This window comes from Rhinolophus sinicus, chromosome 15 (genome assembly GCF_057876585.1).
Source record: "Rhinolophus sinicus isolate RSI-liver-muscle chromosome 15, RSI-T2T, whole genome shotgun sequence".
Taxonomy (NCBI): domain Eukaryota; kingdom Metazoa; phylum Chordata; class Mammalia; order Chiroptera; family Rhinolophidae; genus Rhinolophus; species Rhinolophus sinicus.
Window position 1 is genome coordinate 105,720,219 of NC_142515.1, and position 19,865 is coordinate 105,740,083.

The following is a 19,865-nucleotide window of genomic DNA, read 5'->3' on the forward strand; positions in this document are numbered from 1 at the left end:
AAAGGAAAGAAATATGAGGGGAGGAAAAAATATAAGGGAAGGAAACAGGGCCGAGAAGCTGAATCTTCAAACCTAACATTAGATGCAAGAAGCCATTGTCACACTCCTTTGTCCCAGCTTCTGGTCCTTCTGCTCCGTGCGTGCTCCTCGTGTAGCTCAGGCCCAGCCATCCTGGCAGGCCTGGCCAATGCCTGGAGAGGACGTGATGCTGGGGAGCTGCGTGCATGTCTGAGCAGCACCTACAAACGCTCAGGGAGGCCTGATTTGCAGCCCCAGGGGAAGTGGGACAGTTTTCTAGGAACCTAAATGGCAAGCGACCAGGAGCAGATATCAATGCCTGAATAGGAAGATGTACTGTCTGCCTGCTGGTTCTCAAAAACCTTCACGCCTCCTGGAAATTAGGTCCAAAGATTGTCCTTTTTGGATTAGAGGGAAAGCTCCTCAGGCCGAGCAGGAGGGAGGAGAAAGTGCACTAACGATGATTTTCTAACCCTTCCTCCTCCTTCAGGGCTTGTTTCCTTCAAGGGGAGCAAGGCCCACGTGTGGTTTTTCCATCCCCATCTTAGCTCTTTCTCAGAAGCATTCTCAGCCCCTTGAAAGGCTGCTCAGAGAGGAGAAAGCAAAAGCAAATTAACTGTGGGACCATCAATTGCACAGACCGTTGGAGTAAATCACGGCACTGAAAATGCCACCTACCCTCTGTGGCAGTCCTTGTTTATGGCCTGTGACTAGAGGTGGGAGAGTCTATCAGTGGGGTTTGATGGATGCTGATGGGTCTGCAGTGAGGGGCAGAGTAGTTGCAGCGGCCGCTTCAAGGAAAGGGAGGGAGTCCATCTAGGACGAGCTGACTCAGACGAGTGGGGAGAACAGACCCAGCTCCATGATCCCTCACTGATGAGCTGGGGTCTGCTTGGAACCGTGGGAGGCGTTCCCATTAGGGTTCACGCCCCTCGTCAGGGATAAGACTCAAGAACTTCACCAGATGCTCCAACGGACAGAAATGCAAGAGGACACTCTGTCTCCAGGGTGGGGCTTAAAGAATGTCAAGAGCTGAAAGAAAAAGACCTCAGGGTTCATTTAATCCAGGGGTGTCCAAACTTTTTTCAATGTTTTTCACCAAGGGCCATATGCGGTAAAATACACAAACAGCTGGGCGACTCACTCGAGGTGCAGTACGTATTGCCTCACCGGCTTTATTTAAGTAAACTAAATATATTTTTGGAATTTGCTGCGGGCCAATAAAAAATGAATTGCAGGCCACAGTTGGCCCGTGGGCCGCAGTTTGAACACCCCTGATTTAATCTGACCCCACTATTAAAATATGAAGAAATCGGGGGCCAAAAAATGTGACGGACTTGCTCAAGGTCACACAGAGAGAGCAGCACAGCCAGGCTGATGGGCCCTGCCTCCCCACCTCCCCCACAGCCCTTTCCTTACACTGTATTGAGGGTTTTTTGCTGTGTGTGTGTGTGTGTGTGTGTGTGTGTGTGTGTGTGTGTGTGTACATGCGTGCGCACACACGCAAGTACGAATCTTAACCAGTCTCAGCCAGGTCACAGGAAGAGCAGAAAGAGGATGGACCAGCTATCAAGAGACTCAGCTCTAATATCCTAGAAGGAGCCTGGGAGCCAATTCTACTGGCAAAAAGAAGCAATAATCTCTTCTGACCCAGAGGGGTCAAACTGTTCAGCTTCCAGATTAACAAGTTCTGATCTAAGTGCGAGGCAGGAAAATAGATTCAACAATTAAGCAGTTTACAACCGCTTTCTGAACGTGGTCTCTGCCGGCCATCTCGCTTCCTGGCCTGCGATGCCCACCCACCCCTTAACCTGCTCAATGCTCCACTGAAGCCACGCTCACCAAGGTCAGCAACAGCCTCCTGATGACCAGATCTGGGTGCTGAACCCAGATTCCCACAGCATTGGGCTCTGTTGACCACTTCATCTTGGATACCCAGCACCCACCGCCTCTGTGGCTTCTACCCGCTCCTCATTTGCTTCATTCCTCTCTCAGCTCCCCTCAATCTCCTTGGCACCCTTTTCATCCTCTCATCCACCGAAAGCTTGTGTCTAAGCCCCAAGTCTCCCTTTTCTCCTCACCCAAACCCACTCTCCCTGCGTGAGCTCATCGACTCCCATGACCAATCGCTCAGGGAGCGGATGACCCTTGCTTTGGTCTGTATTGTGTCCACCCAAAATTCATATATTGAAATGCTAACCTCCAGTACCTCAGAATGTGACTACATTTGGAGATAGAGACTTTCAAGAAGTGATTAAGGTTAAATTTGATCATTAGGGTGGGCCCTAATCCAGAGTGACTGGTGTCCTTCTAAGAAGGGGAAATTAGGACACAGACAGGCACAGACGTGAGGACACAGTGAGAAGGCGGCCATCTACCAGCCAACAAGAAAGAGGCCTCAGAAGGAACCAACACCTTGATCTTAGACTTCGAGCTTCCAGAACTGTGGGAAATAAATTTCTGTTGTTGAAACCACCGGTCCATGGTATTTATTACTGCAGCCCTAGCAAACGAACACAACCCCTCAATCTGTGTCTCCAGCGCTGGCCCCCACCTGAGGACCTGCACAGCCAGCTCCTATCCCCCACACCCCTACCATGACCTCCACTTGAGACACCTCAAGCTCAAGTTCTCAAACTGAACTGATCATCTTGCTCCCCACAGCTGCTGTGCCTCCTGGATTGTCTACCTCCATGGGGGCTCCACCACTCCCGACCCTGCCTCCCACTCCCTGACCCCACACCAGTTGCCGAGTCTCTTTGGTTCCTCACCCTAAAGATCCCTTGAACTTGTGCCCTAAGGAAGTGGACTGGGCTCTGGATTTCACCCCCCCGGGCACCTTTCTAGGCTATGCCCGCTCTACCTCATTCTCTTCCAAACCTCCTCCTGGTGCTGACTCTGGTCAAAGGCCTCTCTGCCAGGCCCTTCTTGGACGCTTGTCATGAACTATTTCTTTAGCTCCAGGCCAGGCCATCTGCATTGGATACTGTCTTTAGTTTGAAGACCAGGGTAGGCTGGCTAGGCTGCTAGTCCTAGAAGCCCAGCTCCAAGACTACGATGCCTTTATTAGCCGTGTCAGCATATGCACTTACCCTTCGAGTGGAGACCACAATGGTCTTTGGGACCTCCCCCTGCATGCATTTCGGTTATTCCCTATCTGTTAAATCCCTTTAGCTGAGAAGGGCTGGAGTGCTTGGTTCAGAGGCAGCATGGATAAGGGAAATTGGAGGATCTGTTATCTCCTCTGCTGCTAGTCCAGGATAGGAGACCCTGAGGACCCAGCAGAGAGGATGGATGGTAGAGCTGCTAAAGGGGAGAGAAGCCGGCCATGCCAGGGTCTGTGCGCACCTTGTCACTGCCAAACAATTCCACGAAATGTACTTGTGCTGAACTTACCCTACTTTCTTGGGCCGCAGCATCAGGCAGCTCATTTGCCAGTACTGGCCCAGGTAGGCTCAGCATCGGTCCTCTAGAAATCAGTGCTGCGTCCTCCAGAACTGCGGAATCACTCTTGCAGCCACCAGCTGGGAGTTCTGAGAATAAGTTTCTACCAACCACCATACCTCTAAGTAGGGGGCCTCCTGGATTTCAGGCCTTTGCCTTGTGGTTTAATGCATTAGAAATTCCAATGGTAAGGATTTTAGACCAGGTTCTAGGTAACAAGCAATATTTCTCATTTATAACTGACTAGGTGCCATGGCAGCATATTTTAGTACTGAACCAGACACTTCACGTGTGTTAATGGATGTAATCCTCAGATTCAATACTTTAAAGTACACATTACTAACTTTCTTTTCAGATGAGGAAACAAAGGCTCAGCAAGGTTAAATGACGGGCTCAAGGTTACAGCTTGGAAGTGGCAGCGCCAGCATTCAAGGCCGGGTCCATTTGATCCCAAATCCTACCTTAAGCATGTTGGGTCAGTAGTGCTCATGTCACTGCTAACTGCACTGTGCAGAGGGTCTATTTATATTGAATGATAAGGTGACTATGGAGGGACACAAAACTCCAGGGAACTTGGAATCATAAAACTGAGCTTAGTGATTACCAGAGACAGACCCAGGCCATTGCACGCCTGCTGTATGCTGCATTTCTGTCCATCCATCCATCCATCCATCCATCAAATCATCCATCCATCCATCCATCCATCCATCCATCCATCCATCCATCCAACGAACATGAGTTTTCACTCATTCAAAAACCACTGCTATCAGTCAGAAGCTAGCCTTTCTGCTCCCGCCCCATCATTCAGATTCAAATCCCCTGCATGTCACCTTAGGTACACAATAAGCCTGAAAGTTAGTCCACCCCCCCTTGCTGTGAAGAAACCATTAGAAAGGAAATCCTGGGCATATCCTGTGGCTCAGTACAGTTGAGAGTCAATGCCCTCTAAGGAGCAGTCAGCTCATGCCGGCACCATGTCTCCCATGGCAAGTCTCTACCCAACGTCCTTTCTTGCCCACACCTCTGCCACCCCCCTGCCGTTCCTCTGAGCTTCACTGACCTGCTCAGAAAGGCTTCTGGTCACAGTATCCCTAGGGCCAGGGAGGGCCTGGTGATGTCAGCCTACGCCCCCATTCAGGGGGTCTGCAGAGCCACAGGGGGCTGTCAGTGGAGCATGGCCCACCTGTCAACGTCCTCCATGTATTTTCTGAAGCTGAACAGTGGCAAGCAAGAGACCAGTACCTCTCTCAGGGTAGAAGGGAAGGATGTCTCCTGCAAGTGGAACTGAGGCACACACTGCAGGGTGACGGTGAGGATGACTCCGAGGCAGCCCAGATGTACCCGCACGGCCTGGAACATGCGCGCGTTGTGGGACTCGGAGCACTCAAGCACGGTGCCATCAGCCGTCAGCAGGGTCAGCGCCACCACCTGGCAGTCGGAGAAGAGCCACACTTCAGAATCCGGTGGGCTTTTCCTGTACACTTAGGGGGAAGCCCTCATTTCCCTTTGTCTTTGGAAGTGAGGCCAGGGGTCACCTTCCCGGGAAGATCACGATCATCTGGCTACAGGAGACTTTCTCGGCAGGGTCTACAGTCACAGTCTGAAGGGGTCTCAGTCTTTGGGGCAGGAGAAAGGGGAAATGGGCAAAGTGAGGCTGTGTCTGAGTGTCAACAGCCCTCAGCCTGGAGACGGCTTTGCTCATACTATGGGCTTCACAGTCAGGGTACAGCAAGCCTCTGCCCTGCCTAGAGGAAGTCTAAGATGAGACGGCTCCAAAGAGCCACGAGGTCCCGGGAGAAGTGCCTTGCAAAGGCAAACAGAGGATGTGCATGTGTCTGGGGTAAGACCAGCCCCGCTGTCCCAACACGCAGCCTGGGAGCCGGGGGCGCCTGCAGCCTCTCTCTGCCTGTGGCTCCTCCTGGGCAAGGCTCAGCCACAGGAACCAGTCTCCTACTTGGACACACCCAACCAGACGCCTCTGGGTTTCTACAGAGTAGGATGTCCCTCGGAAACAGATGATTAGTCCCAGTATCTTTCTCCTTGGCCCCCGTTTCCAGAGCAATCCTCTTTCATGGCCTGTTTTAAGTACTTCTCCACATTCCACTACCTGCTAATTTGGACAGAAATTACTTTTGACATGTGTAGTTGGCGGCTGGATGCTCAGGGTGAGAGAACAGATAAAGCTGAACTAATTCTGATTAAACAGTGATCAAAACCAGAGAAGAGGAATTGGCAGAACGGGGGCACGATGGCCCTCTGTGGGAGTGAGGGCGTCGAAATGATTTTTATACAAACCAGAAATTTGTATAAGATCCAGAGCAGTGAATGAGAGCTGGCCAGTGAAATACTGTAGCAGGGTCCAGCAACAAATAAAGGTGGGTATCGATTTACTAGCTGTGTGACCTTGGGCGTGTCATTTAACCTTGCCGTTGCCTCATGTGTAAAATGAGGATAGCAAATCTCAGAGCGTGAGAAGCATCCAGCTAAGTGCCTGGTGCACAGTGGGTATCAGAGTTATCCGTCCCCTCCCCTGGCTTCCTGCCATTGGCATAAAGTGTAAAATACAACAGCGAGGGTCTCTCACTGCTATTCAAGAGCCGCTCCTGCTCAACTGGGCTTCCTAAGAGAAGGAGCCGGTAAATCTCAGGTGCAGTTTGATTTGTGGCCACTTAGAGTTATTTTCATACTCTGCTGATCATTTTGAGACACTGAGGCAATCAGCTTGACATCAGCCCTGGAGAATCCTGTGGCCAAATCTTAGGAGGGGGCCTATTGACTGTGTCATCCTTCACCCCAGTTACCACTGGGCTCTCTTGGGCAGTGAAGACAGCTCGGAGGGGGCAAATGACATGTCCGCTGAGGGCTCCAAGTACCTGGGGATCAGGCCCCATGGAATCTATCATGCTTTGGCTGCAACAGCTCTTAAGGGGCAGGTGGAAACTGATTAACACAGGGCCCTCAGTCTTTTCCTTTCCTCGATCACTCCATCCCTCAGATGCCCCTCTCTCATAACCTACCTTCATGCGCATACCCAGTGCAGGCTGGAGGCAGGTTTTGAACCCAGGTCTAAGTCCAAAACCTGTGCTCATCACCAGTTCCCCAAACTGGACACTTGAGAAGTTTAGAACATGCTTTTTGATGAAGGTCAGGTGTGGATCCCAGGCCCCTATGTGCTGGGCTCCACCCCAGGTAGCCCCAGCTCCTTGCCCAGCCCCTCCTTGACTTGCTACCTTGCAAAGGTCCCTTGCCCTGCCTGGCTCCTACTTGCAATGGGGGATAGAACCCCTGGATCTTCTTGCCCTTTTCCACAGGGTGGCCAGGAGGCTCCTGAGAGGCGGAGGGGCATCAACATGCAGAAGGGTGCCTTCGTCACTTGAGTCTGTCAGGGACGAATGAGCTTTACAGAAGGAGATGATGTTCCTGGAAAGCATCTGCCAAGTCTCCATCAGAAGGACAGATCGGGGTGGTTTTCAGGCCTACATGGAGCGGAACTGGCATGCCAGGGGAGCACAGAGAGTTTTTTCAGGAGCCGCAGAGAAGAGGGGCTCCATCTGACCCTCCCCTCTCCCTGGCAATCCGCCGAGTGCTGGGAGGTAGGCGGACTCACCTGGGTGGCCAGGATGCCGTGCTTGATCCCTGTGTTGTGTGTTCCAGACCCAATGACGCCAGCTGCAGTCACATCTGATACGGCTCCCAGGCTGGGCAAAGCAGGATAGAGCGAGAGGGACACAAGGCACCAATTAGGCTTTGCTGGGATAATGGGTCCCCTCGGTTGCAGGGTGAAGTCTCTCAGAGCAGAATAGTAGATGCATCTGTTGCCTGGATTCTCGTCCCAAATGTACCATGACTTAGCTTGTCTGATTGGCTGGCCCTTCTCCTCTCTGGGCCTCAGTTTCCTCCCCTCAGTGGCCTGTCAGATGAGCCAGGAGGGGCACAGCTCAATTCTGAGGGGAGGCCTGCCTGCCTGGTTCTGGGGTTTCCACAGCCTAGAAACTCCTTTCTCTCTGTTCTCCATCTGCCAATGATGTCTTCTCCATCAACCCAAGGCCCCCGAGGTCCTGCTAACACTTCTGGGGGACCTGGTTCAAATGGCACACAGAGATGTCCCAGGCAGGTATAAGGAGGTGGGAGCCTCCCTGAGCTGTGAGGAAGGAGAAGACCATGTCACCTCCCTGCTCAGAAACCTTCAGGGGCTATTTGAGGCCTCCAGGATAAAGCCCACCTCCCTCATCCCAGAGTTCCAAGCTCTGGAATAAACAGAAGATTCTGTGTGCCCAAGAGGACCTGATTCCTAAAGAGGAGCAGAACCCCTTCAGAGGTGTGCGCTCTGGGGCCAGGAATTAGAAAGATGTATTCAGACCTGAGGGTCAAGGAAAAAGAGCAGATCAGGAGTGCAAAAGGCTTACTTCTCAGGCGCTTTCTCTGAGACATCCCAGCCCTCGCTTAAAGGAGAAGGAAGCCCATATGTATTGAAGATCCACTGGATGCCAAGGTTATTGGAGCCTTGTACTGTACACAATAGTTTCACACTCAAGAAGTGGGCTTGGCATGGAAAGGCAAGGGTTTGACACAACTCCTGCCTTCAGCACAGACCAAGGGCCCCCGACGCAGGCAGGCCCCCAAAGACGCAGGCTGAAGGACACCAGTGGCTCTGCTCTGCTTTCAGCTGAAGTTGATAATGATTAGAAAATCTAGCTTCAAACTTTCCTGCGGAGGCGAGACCTGAGGATAGGAAGAGGAGAGAAACCGAAGCCTTTTCCAGTCCTCCTTCGCCCTTCCCCCACCCTATGTGTACTGTTGTCTCTGTCCCCATTCATTGGGCTATGTGGTGACATCGGCCCTTCCAAAAAGACCAGAATGTTAAAAAAGAGGGTCACAGACATCCTGCCCTAGGGAAAGAGTCCAGCATGTGGAAAGACATAATCACAAAGATGTTCATCACAGAATTATGTATAATAGGGGAAAAGAGAACAACCTGAGTGTTCCACCACGGGGGAGGGTTGATCTAATTGCAATCTGTCTTCCCTTCTCCATGAAATTTACAAAACACAATATGGAAGCATGCTTGTGACAACGTTAAGAGAAATAAACTGGATAAAGCAAGGCCCTCTGGGAGAAGGGCTTAGGAGGATTAGACTACGGCCCTTGGAGGGGTGGAGCCAAGGAGCCAACGGAAAAGGTCACTTCTGGAGGCTGTGGAGCGAGACACTGACAGAAGCAGGAAAATGGACCAGCACTAACAATTACGGAGCACTTTCTCTGTGGGACATCTTTAACTCATCCAGCCTTCTGAGCACCCCTATTTTATAGACCCATTTTCTAGGTGAGGCCCAGGTGGGTCCAGGAACTAGATAAAAGCTCGCATGAAGTACAACTGGGGTTTACACCCAGGCTGGCTACTCTTGGAGCTGGAGTCTTCACCACACAGCTCTGTCTCATAAGAATGGCGCTGTGTCCTGCCTGCTCTGGCTTACCACATGGTGGAGTGCTCCAGAGCTTTCCAGCTGGGTGAAATTGGTAAGCCCCTTAGGTTCAGCCTCTGGCTTCTTCATCCCTCAATGGAGGTTATATTCCTTCCTCACAGGGTTGGTGTCATGAGGAAACGAGACAGTGCGTCAAGCACCCAGCCTGCAGCCCGACAGCTCTGTCCTTCCCCCCAGCCTCGCAGCACTCCTCAATCCCCACAGCGTCCTTGGAGCTAGAGACTCAGGCGGCCCCTGAGACACACAGGATGGGACATCCTAACTCCCTCTGAGTGGCAGATGAGGCTCGCGCAGGCAGCCACTTGAGGAGGGCTGGGTCCCCAGGGAGGACAGAGACGTCATGAGCAGGGCACGGAGAGGTTTCAGGGCCCAGAAACTAATACCCATACTTAATAGAACATGTCTCCTGTTGTCATTGGTCACAGACTCTGTCCCCCTATCTGCTTATGGGTCCCTGCACCCCATACCCTTTCCCTCTCCTGGGCATTGGTCCCTGCTGCTCCCTCTGCCTCAATCCCTTCTCTCCTCCCTTTGTTCTGGTTTAATACCTACTCATCCTGTAGGACTCAACCCAGGGGCCCCTGCTGCAGGAAGCCTGATCTGATTCCCATCCCCTCACACATTCTCCTGCCTGCCAAGGCTGAACTTGGGGCCCCCTTGAAGTCCCACCATGCCCTGAATATTTCTCTGACATTGAACCTATTTTCCTGTATTATGCTTGTCACTTTGTGTGTCCATCTGCCCTCTTACTCGGAGCTTCTTGTGAGTGAGTTTTATGCATCTAGTTTTATATATCTTTGCCTCTTTGGGACCTGAACAAGGTCTGCATTTGGTAGACACTCCACAAATGTTTGAATTGCCATGACCCTTGGAGAGGCAGGAACAGAATGGTTTCCCGAGTGAAAGGGTATAGTGATGCCCCTGGGCCTGGGCTAAGAAACCTGGGGCAAATGGAACACGCACAATTGAAGACCAGCCATAGGCTGCCATGGGGGCAATATCCAGCTGTGAAAACATTGCTACCCCAATATCCAAAATACCTCTGTCACTTCTTTCTAATGATTGAAATCCCATAGTGAGATGTTCACTCCTTTGGCTGTGTTTCCATCAATCGCCCGATATTAAACCTGAGCAATCACTGACACCGTGTTTGGATGTAGAAACAAGTGAAGCCATAGATAGGTACGGTAGGAAGCCCTGTGTCTCACTCAGCATACTCTTCTGTTCCTCTGAGCGCTTATTTTGCACAGCCTTCTCTTTGGGTCCATATAGTTGCAAGTTTTAAGAAAGACTTAATCCATGGTTTCCCCACCCCTGTACAAGACTGTTATTTAATGCTCAGCTCATCTCTAACCTATTTCTTTCAATTCTTACACAACAGCACCTGAACCCATGGGGGATGGGGAGATAGGTATCCTATGGGGGAAGAACAGGGTCCACAGAAAGGGGGTACACCATGGGAAGTAACTCTTCTCTGACTCCTGCCAGATCTTTGAGTGCCTAGCCAAGGCCAAGACAGGGTGGTGGGCAGCACTGGCCCATCTAGGAATGGGGGAGGTGGCTCTTACTTGGACAAGGCCAGGCCATGTTTGTCCAGCTGTGGGTTCAGGTCAGCCAGGAGGATGCCGGCCTCCACGGTCACCTGCTTCTTCTCCGTGTCCACCTGTAACAGACCAGCATAGTCTGGGATGAGCTGGGCTGTCCTCCAGCCCTCATCCTACAGCCAGGCTCCCAGTGAATATAAGCATGTCTGTCCCAGGCTGTGGTCAGTTCAAGCCACCTCCTGCCTCAGGTAGCCAAAGCGGGTATGAGCAGAGCTCGAGAGTGCTGGAGCTGTGGGAATATTCTGTGCAATCCCTTCTTTTCACAGGGGCAGGAAATAGGAGCAGGGAAGGGGGATTTGCCCAAGGTCACTGGCAGAGCTGGGACTAGCGTTCAGATCTCCTAACTGCCACAACTGCACTTTCCCCCACCCCTCTCCACGCCTTGTGCAGCATCACCAACTAAAGAGGGTCTACTCTTGGAGGGCTTGATTTGTTAGATGGACTTCAAATTCCCCACTTACTCTCACCCTGGCAGGACTTAGGCAAAGACTAGAACTGGATGGGGAGGGGGAGGAAAATTAATGTCTATTAGGTTCCCGCCACATGCAAGGAGGGTTCTATGTCCTGAGATGCCCCACAGCAGCCCTGGGAGGTAGGAACAGTCTCTCTCCATCTCACAGGAAGGAGACTGAAGCTCAGAGACTTTAAGCCACTCTCTGAAGGTCACGTAAACATTGATGGGGAACTGAGATGAGAATCCACATCTGTGTGACTCCAAAGCACAAGCTTGTTCCACGGGCCCTGAGCACAGAGCTCGGCAAAATCAATTACTGGAGGCCCATCCTCGCTAATTAGCAATCAGAGTTAATTACTGCCATGACTGATGTCTTGACCGGAATGTTTTCTACGAGGTGGAGACCATCAGCATGAGCAACTAAGGAAATTAGTGGAGAGGAATCCAGAACCTCTGCTAGCAGGTCTGGGTGGAGGGGAGGTTATCTGGCAAACATTACAGCTCAGGGGTGTAGGGGGGCGGTGAGAATAGGAGTCCTGCTAACATGCTAACAGTGGTACATCTGTTTGCGTCTCCGATTCCAGGGCAGGCCCGTAGAGGGGTGGGGAGTAGGGGATGGGCACTCACCCAGCGCTGGCTGAATCGAATAGACAGTATCCCAGCACAGGCTATTGTCAGGCTCTTGAGTCTGTGCCCAGCTCTGCTGCTGGTAGGCTGTGTGACCCTACCCAAGTCACTCACCCTCTCTGATCTTTAGTTTCCCCATATGTAAAACTAGTTAAGTGCAAATCCTTCTGGATTGTCATTGTGAGTCCTCCTTTGGGGACCTGACTTGCCATTCTTGTTCTAAAGAAATGGAGAGGGGCCGGCCCTGTGGCTCAGGCGGTTAGAGCTCCATGCTCCTAACTCCGAAGGCTGCCGGTTCGATTCCCACATGGGCCAGTGGGCTCTCAACCACAAGGCTTCCAGTTCAATTCCTCGAGTCCCGCAAGGGATGGTGGGCTCTGCCCCCTGCAACTAGCAACGGCAACTGGACTTGGAGCTGAGCTGCGCCCTCCACAACTAAGACTGAAAGGACAACAACCTGACTTGGAAAAAAAAAAGTCCTGGAAGTACACACTGTTCCCCAATAAAATCCTGTTCCCCTTCCCCAATAAAATCTTAAAAAAAAAAGAAATGGAGAGGAGGCTCCACGGCAGAGGGGACGTGGACATTCTCCCTGTGGCCACAAGGGGGCGCGCAGACCGGACAGGAGGCCTGAGCATGTCCAGGCAGGGCTTTAGGGAGGAGTGATCATTAGAGGGTTAGGAATTGGGGTGTCACTGTGGGACCCAGGAGCAAGGAGGGGATCAGGCCCGAGGGGAAAGGCTAAGGAGTTTCCACCCGGGGTTTGGGAGGAAGGCCAAGCCTGGGCCAGCAGAGGCGGGGAGGAGCGGGCTGGAGTACCTGGAGGATCCGGTTCATCTTGCCCATGTGGATCATGAAGCCATCGGTGCAGGCGATGTCTGAGGGAGAGTGGCCACCACCCACCACCTTCACCCGCTTGTTCTGCTGCCTGGCCAGGGCCAGCACCTGCCAAGGCAATGCCTGAGTCAGCCTCAGCGCAGGCCTTTCTCTCTGGTGCAGCCAGGGAGCACCCCTGGCCTCCAGAAGGCCGTGCACCCCCAGGCCTCCAGTGCCCCTGCCTGGCTGCAGGCTGCTATGCAGGGCACTTCAGGAAAGAAAGCCTTGGAGAACGGCCCAGAAGTGACGGGGAGAATCAAAGACACATCCTAAAGTGGGACTCCGGTGCACTTTCCCAGCTAGAGGCTTTTCTACGCGCAAACCTGATGATATTCTCCAGGGCAAAGGCTTTCAAGGGTGCCCCGGTTCCTTCAGAATAAGGTCCAGGCTCCTCATCTTGGCCCACACTGGCCTCTGCTGCCTCAGGGGGCAGGGGCAGAGGCGTAATGTGACTTTGTACCCTCCATGTCTACCGTAGGTCCAGCACAGGTAGGCAGTCTCTAATGACTGCTGAAGGAATAAATAAGTGAACGTGCAGTGTCACTTGAATGGATCTACTCCCGCTCACCCTCAGGTCTCTGCTCAAACACTCTCGCTGGTCCATGGAACACTAATCTTACAATTTACACCAGCAGGGGTTCCATGAGCAAGGAAACGTGTGCAGCATGTTTAAAGCTACAGGTTCTACAATAAAGAAATCTGTTTAACACCATCTTCCTTGAGCTCCCTTGACCACAGAACCTAATTTTTATTTTCACCTACCCCTATGAGCCCTCCAGGGAAACATCGGCCTACAATAAATAGCCCGATCCTCTTAGTAATTCACAATTGTGTAGGCCAGGATACTTTAGGAATGGCCTTCACTTACAGAAATACTAGCCCGCCTCCAGGTTCTTCCTGAAGCTCAGAACAAAGCCTGGTGCCTCAGCAATCAGGCTCCTCTGATCCATTCACAGCCACTCCGCCCTGCCAGCCTTCCTCTTCTGCCCTGCACCCTCCCCTCCCCATCCTCCCCACAGCCTATTCTCCAGGCGTCCTCCTCACTTCCTTTGCTCACATTGCCCTCCCCCAGCTCCTGTTGAACTCCTATTCATCCTCCAGGCCCCACCTCAAGGAGCACTGTTCCTTTATGTAGCTTTTCCTGCATGGAAGTTAGGGGCTTTGAATTCAGACAATCTCTGATTGAATCCTGGCTCTGGTGCTTGTGAATAAGTGATGCATGGCCCTGGGTGTTAGGAGCTGGGGTTTTATTCTACAAGTAATGGGAAGCCTCAGACGGGCCTTAAGCAGGGAAGTAACCCCACCCAGCTTACAGTTTAAGAAAATTACTTTTGCTGATTGCAGAAAGTACATTTGAGGAAGGCAAGAACAGCAGCAGGGAGACCTGGGATGAGGCTGTCACAGGTCACAGTGGGTAAGGAAGGGATGGTGGCTTGGGCTCAGAGAGTGGCAATGGTGCTGGCGAGAAGATGGGTTCTGGAACATTCTGGGGCAGGACTTGCTGATGTCAGATAAGGGTAAAGAAGGGACAGTGACTCCCTTCTTGGCTTCTAGTTTGAGCAACCAGGTGCCCTTTACAGAGACAGAGAAGACAGAAGACTGCAGTAGAACAGGTGGAAGGTAAATAAATAAACAAACCAGGAACATTGAAAGATATTGCTTTGGACATACACGTTTATGATGTCCTTGAGACATACAATGGGAGAAATCATGTGCATCTACACTTAGAGAAGAGATCTGAGCTGGAAATGAAAGTCTGTTGTCATCGGTGGACATGGCTGTTGGGTGCAGCTGGGGAAAGAATCTTACGTGGTCAGCAGAGCTGGGGCAGGCTGGGGTTCTTAGCCCAGGAAGCCCATCTCCCAGCCTCTGCTCTGGGCAGGGTCTGGTCTCTAGGGCCCAGATGAGCTGGAGATCCAGGGGCGGGGCTATCGGGTGCTGGGCTGAGATGGACACTCACCTCTCTGATCTCTTCCACGGACGTGGGCTGATAGTACATCTCCGGGCAACAGCCATAGGTCTCTGCCCAGTTGTGGAATGTGACTCCTTTGTAGCCATGAACCTAGGACAAGAAGAAAGCTGGGTCACCAGATATGTGGCTGTGGGCTACCGGGACCCCCATGCCCCTGTCCTGCCATTGAAGAGATGGGAGGCTAGGACCCTGTGCTGAGTCAGGCTCCTTCTCTTCCACCATCACCTCTCAGGGCCATCGGTAAGATGAAAACAGCTGCGGGTGGGCTTCCTGTTATTATCTCTTGATCCCTCACGGTCGGGTAAGCAGATTATAAAGCAGACTGCCCATTCTTAAGAGACAATATGAGGGCAGGCTGGAGCCTGAGAAATCAGGACTTGGGAAGTGCCTGCTGTGCTGGCACTTCTCTGAGGGACCCATTGGATGGTGCACTCCAGCAGAGGAGGATGATCAGGAAAGGGGCTGCATGAGCTGGCCTGGTGCCCAAGGACTCAGAAGTGGCCTTCATCTTCCCCAACAGGCTTTTCCAGCAGGGAAGGGGCACCTTTGGGAGACTCCACAGCAGGAGCCCTGGGGGTAAGACTCCCATTTGTTGGACACCAGCTGTGTGCCAACTGTTCTGGGATCCTCCATACAGCGTATCGTAGGTAGACCTTACAGTAATGCCTCAAAATAGCTAATAGGACCTCCATTTTCAGGAGCAGGAACTGAGGCTCAGAGAAGTAAAGTAAGTTCCTCAAGCTCACATAGCAGCCGAATGTAGACACAGGGGTCCAACCCAGGCCCTCCTTTCCCATGCCTTCCCCAACACCCCACGGCCTCCCCAGAGCCTCAAGTCCAGTTCAAGAGGATCCCTGTGGCTTCCTCTTGCTCCAGATATGACCTAATTTTGCCCTCATGGACACAGCCTGAATGAAGCCCAGCTGGGCTGACCGGCTGTCCCCTGTGGCCCTACCATAGCTCCAGCGGTGGGTCAGAGGCCTTGGCTGACTCTGACTTACTCCAGGAACAGAGGTACAGCCGAGGGGTCCGCAGCAGGCAGCACAGCCAACTCAGGACTCAGGGCAGACGCAAAAAGCTGCTGCTCACTGAGGGGCTTTGGGGCCCATCAAGGTTGGGTAAACAGGCTCCACCCAGACAAACAGCAGCTTAGGCCTGCCCCCTGCCCCAGGGCCCCTCTCAGCAGCAAGGCTGAAAGGGCAGAGTTTAAAGGGTAGGTGTGCTCTCGCTGGAAGCTGCCTGAACTCTGATTCCAACTCCAGGCCTTCTGGAGCCAAAGGACCCCCCAGCCTTGACACTGGGCCCCTGATACCATAGGGGGGCCTGTGCTGCAGTAGGCCTGGGGGAGTGAATGTGGGGGCTTCCTCGGTGCCCTGACTGTGCAGCTGAATTCTGTGTGTGTGTGTTGGCTTACTCATCAGATCTGGGGGATGAATACACTGAGGGGGAGCAGAGTTTGTCACCCCAAAATATGCCTTTTGGGATGTTGATTATTTTAAGGTGGTTATTTTAAGAAAAGAAAAAACTCAGGAAAAACCACTGACCTTCCCCTTAACTGCCTAAGAGAATGCAGGTGGAGAACCTGCTCCAGGAAGGGAGCTATCACCACAGACAACTATAGTTTAACAGGAACTAGTGTGAGACAGGGAGGAATCTACAAGGCCTTTTGTTCAAAGTCCTCTCATGTCCCATTGTTAACGATGGCCCAGAAATCATTTGTGTGGGAACCATGTGCTTTTCCATCCCCATGGGAATTGCCTTCCTTGTTCATGTCCCAAACCTCTACCCCCTCCCCCATCTCCTTAGCTCAAGATAATGTAAAATGTTGCTTAGTGAATGGGGCGGGGGTGGTTCCTAGTCTGGTGGATTGGAAGAATGGGTACACAGACCAGGGAGAGGCAAAGAGTTGCACAGGAAGATAGTTTGTTATAATAATCGAAGAGTTACAGCTCCCCAGCGGGAAGGGGTACCGGAAGCTGGGATGCCCATTAGCTAAGGCAAAAAGCTTGTGTTTATATACCTTTATTTCTACCTGGGGGGGGGGGGGGGGGATGCTGGGATGTGGGTGCCTGGGGAAACAATGTTTCCCAGACTAGGTCTACTGCTCAGCTTGGGGGAGGCCTTTGAAACAAACCCATTTGTCCCTGAGAAGGATTGATGACATTTTTGTCCTGGGACGGTTGCCCTGTGTTCTGTTTTTGTTCTGTTTTTCTCAGTCTACTGAGGAGTCTCTAACTGCCTGATGTCATACTAACTAACCTTCCTCAATGATGGCATAGAAGCCTCACCAGTACAATGCGTCCTTGGGTGTCAGAGTCTTATGGAACCCCAGTATGGATAAGTAAGAAATTTGTAAATCTCTGTTGTAAGTTTTGTATTTTTTTAAAATTGTATGTAAATACATTTTAAAAATACATCATTTTCTCCTGTGAATCTGTCTCATGTTAATTTGATTATGAGTCCAGCCAGAAGAATTTAGAAGAGTAGAAGGAAAATTATTTTTCCCTCCCCTGCAATACCCAGCGGCTCACCACTGCTGCGAGACAGAACAGGACGCTGGGGGCGGTAGCATGCGAGGGAGGTGGGCCTCCGCCCAGGTGGAGTCTTCTAGCCGAGCTCTTCCCTTCCCTAGGCTTCAGGGCAGTGCCTTATCCGTGATTTGCTGATTCACCTCTGTGGACCTGTCAAGGTAAGAAACATCCAAACCTATAGAGAAACTTTATTAGAGTTTATTTGAGCCAAACTAATGACATATGCTGGGGAGCAAGAACTCGAATGCTCCAGAGAATAACAGTTTTGCAGTTTCTTTTATGCATTTGAAATTAAGAAGGGAACTTTTGTTAGGAGGTAGGAGAAAGCAGAGCAGGGATTGGATTACAGGATAGTTAACAAGGGATAGTTAACAAGATTATGTGCTTTCTTTGCAGTGGTTACATCTTATTTCAAAGGTGTGTTAACCTCGATATGCACAGAAACAATGGACAGTGCTCAAGGCAAAGAGAAACTTTTTACTAAAGAAGTTGTATGTTTGGGAGTGACTACACACCATGACCTGCCCATTTCGGAATTTATGATTAGATCATCCTGTGAGGTTACCTTCCATAGAACCCTTTATTTGTGTCCACAAACCAGTTTCCTCCTCAATAAAGTGGGGACATTTTTGCTTCCCTGAGTCAATACAAAGGTTAGAGAAGATGCGTGACAAGCACTAGAACACAATTAGCACTTGAGATGGCAGCAGGGTCTTGTACCTGCCCCCAGCTGTGAGCTTGCTCTGGCAGGATGCACAGGACACTTACCTGCATCACGATCCCTTAGCTGCGTGCCTGGCACAGAGCCAGCACCGATGCACATTTGGGCAACAAATTAATAAGTCACTGAGCATATCTCTTGGCTTATCATATCTCTTCAAGCCAAGAGCTGGTATCTAGTGGGGACGTGAACCACAGCTCTGGAGTTTGGGAGAAAGAAAGGCCAGGATGGAGGAGTGAAGCTGGGGTCAGATATGCACAGGAGAAATCCTTGAGCACTGCGGGGGGGAGAGGGAATCAGAGTCATACCTGTGTTCCTCAAACCAGGATTTCCAACAAACTGTCAAGTGTGTGTGTGTGCTCATGAGCACACAGAAATGCACCCCCCCCCCCCCCCGCTCACAATGCAAATATACATGCAGTGAACTGGGGGGGGGGGGCATGTGCTCCCCACAGGGAAAAACCCAGCTAGTGGATATGATTGTTCAGAGGCAGCTCAGACATGGAGAGGGTAGTGCCAAAGACACATGAGGGACCTGCAGAGGTCAGGGCCACAGAACGGAGCTGACTTTGGAGGAAAAGCTGTGTTATGGGCTCAGCTGTGTCCCCCCACACACACCCCCTGCCCCAAATTCCCATGTTGAAGCCCTAACCCCTGGTACCTGAGAATGTGACTGCAGTTGGCAATGGAGTCTTTAAAGAGATAATTAAGTTAGATGTGCTCTGGGATGTGCTCTGATCAAATACGACTGTTGTCCTTATAAGATGAGATTAGGACACAGACACACAGAAGAAAAACCATGTGAAGCCAAAGTGAGAAGATGGCCATCTACAAGCTAAGGAGAGAAGCCTCAGAAGGAACCAACCTTGTCGACAGCTGGATCTTGGACTTCCAGCCTCCAGAACTAGGTGAGGAAATAAATCTTTGTTGTTGAAGCCCCCCAGTCTATTGTACTTTCTCATGGCAGCTTGAGCCGACTAATATACTATGTCTGCAAGCCCCTGAGGCTGGGGTCTCCACCAAGGCCTTTGTAAGAGAGAAGAGCAAGGCTGGGCCTCTTTCTTCTGCACCCATTTCCCTTGGCTGTCCCTAATGGAGGAGGCAGGGCCTGTGTACTCCATGGCTGCCAGCTGCATTGCCCAAGAGCAGAGAGCTGGGGGACCTCCCCATATAACTTCAGGCTTGGTGGGGGGACAGTAGTGGGGAACTTGGGGCTGAGGGATAGAGAAAGCACCTATAAGGCTGGCTGTAGTCCCTTCTCCATACTCACTATCCCAAAGCCCTAGAATGGATCCCAGAGGCTGTGGCCAACATACAGGGTGAACATCGAGCCCAGGGGACAGAGAGAGGCCCATGCAGGGACAGGAGGGTGAGACAGATTCGCTAGCATGTTGTTCGGTAGACAGGGAGGTCCCTGGTAGAATTAACAAAGGCTGCCATATCCTGGAACTCCAGATTATGAAGTGATTCATTTGCTCCAGGGCAAAAATGTAATTGCGCTCTGGGGTTAAAGGGGTATTTCATAAATCCCTTTAGGCTGGGCAACCGAGTGAATCTGGTAGACAGAATCCACTAGAAGGTGCCAGCTCCCTTCCCCAAGCATACAAGTGTAAAAATAAGAGCATTTTAAAAAATTTATTGGGGTGACAATTATTAGTAAAATTACATAGGTTTCAGGTGTACAGTTCTGTATTACATCATCTATAAATCCCATTGTGTGTTCACCACCCCGAGTCAGTTCTCCTTCCATCACAATATATTTGATACCCCTTTACCCTCATCTACCACACCCCCACCTCCCTTGCCCTCTGGTAACCACTAAACTATTGTCTGTGTCTGTTTTTGTTTCTCATTTGTTCGTCTTGTTCTTTTGTTGTTTTGGTGTATATACCACATGTCAGTGAAATCATATGGTTCTCTGCTTTTTCTGCCTGACTTATTTCGCTTAGCATTATACTCTCAAGATCCATCCATGTTGTCAGAAATGTTCCTATATTATCTTTTCTTACCGCTGAATAGTATTCCATTGTGTATAAAATAAGAGCCTTTTGCCTTAGCCAGTGGGCATCCCAGTTTCGGTACCCTCTCCCGTAGGAGAGCTGTATTTTCACTTTAATAAAAATCTTTGCTTCTCT

At 51.2% G+C, this 19,865-nt stretch overlaps 1 protein-coding gene across 1 annotated transcript in view; it reads right to left on the reverse strand.

Moving 5' to 3' along the window:
• Positions 1–15,602, reverse strand: part of LOC109448116 (L-gulonolactone oxidase) — a 30,244-nt gene extending 14,642 nt beyond the window's left edge. Inside the window, exons 1-6 of the mRNA XM_074338370.2 lie at positions 15,434–15,602; positions 14,467–14,568; positions 12,450–12,575; positions 10,514–10,608; positions 7,070–7,160; positions 4,705–4,890 (exon numbers count right to left, since the gene is read on the reverse strand). Coding sequence (XP_074194471.2) covers positions 4,705–4,890; positions 7,070–7,160; positions 10,514–10,608; positions 12,450–12,575; positions 14,467–14,568; positions 15,434–15,436 — 603 coding nt within the window. The 5' untranslated portion in view covers positions 15,437–15,602. The remainder of the gene's footprint in view (positions 1–4,704; positions 4,891–7,069; positions 7,161–10,513; positions 10,609–12,449; positions 12,576–14,466; positions 14,569–15,433) is intronic.
• Positions 15,603–19,865: the final 4,263 nt, after the last annotated feature.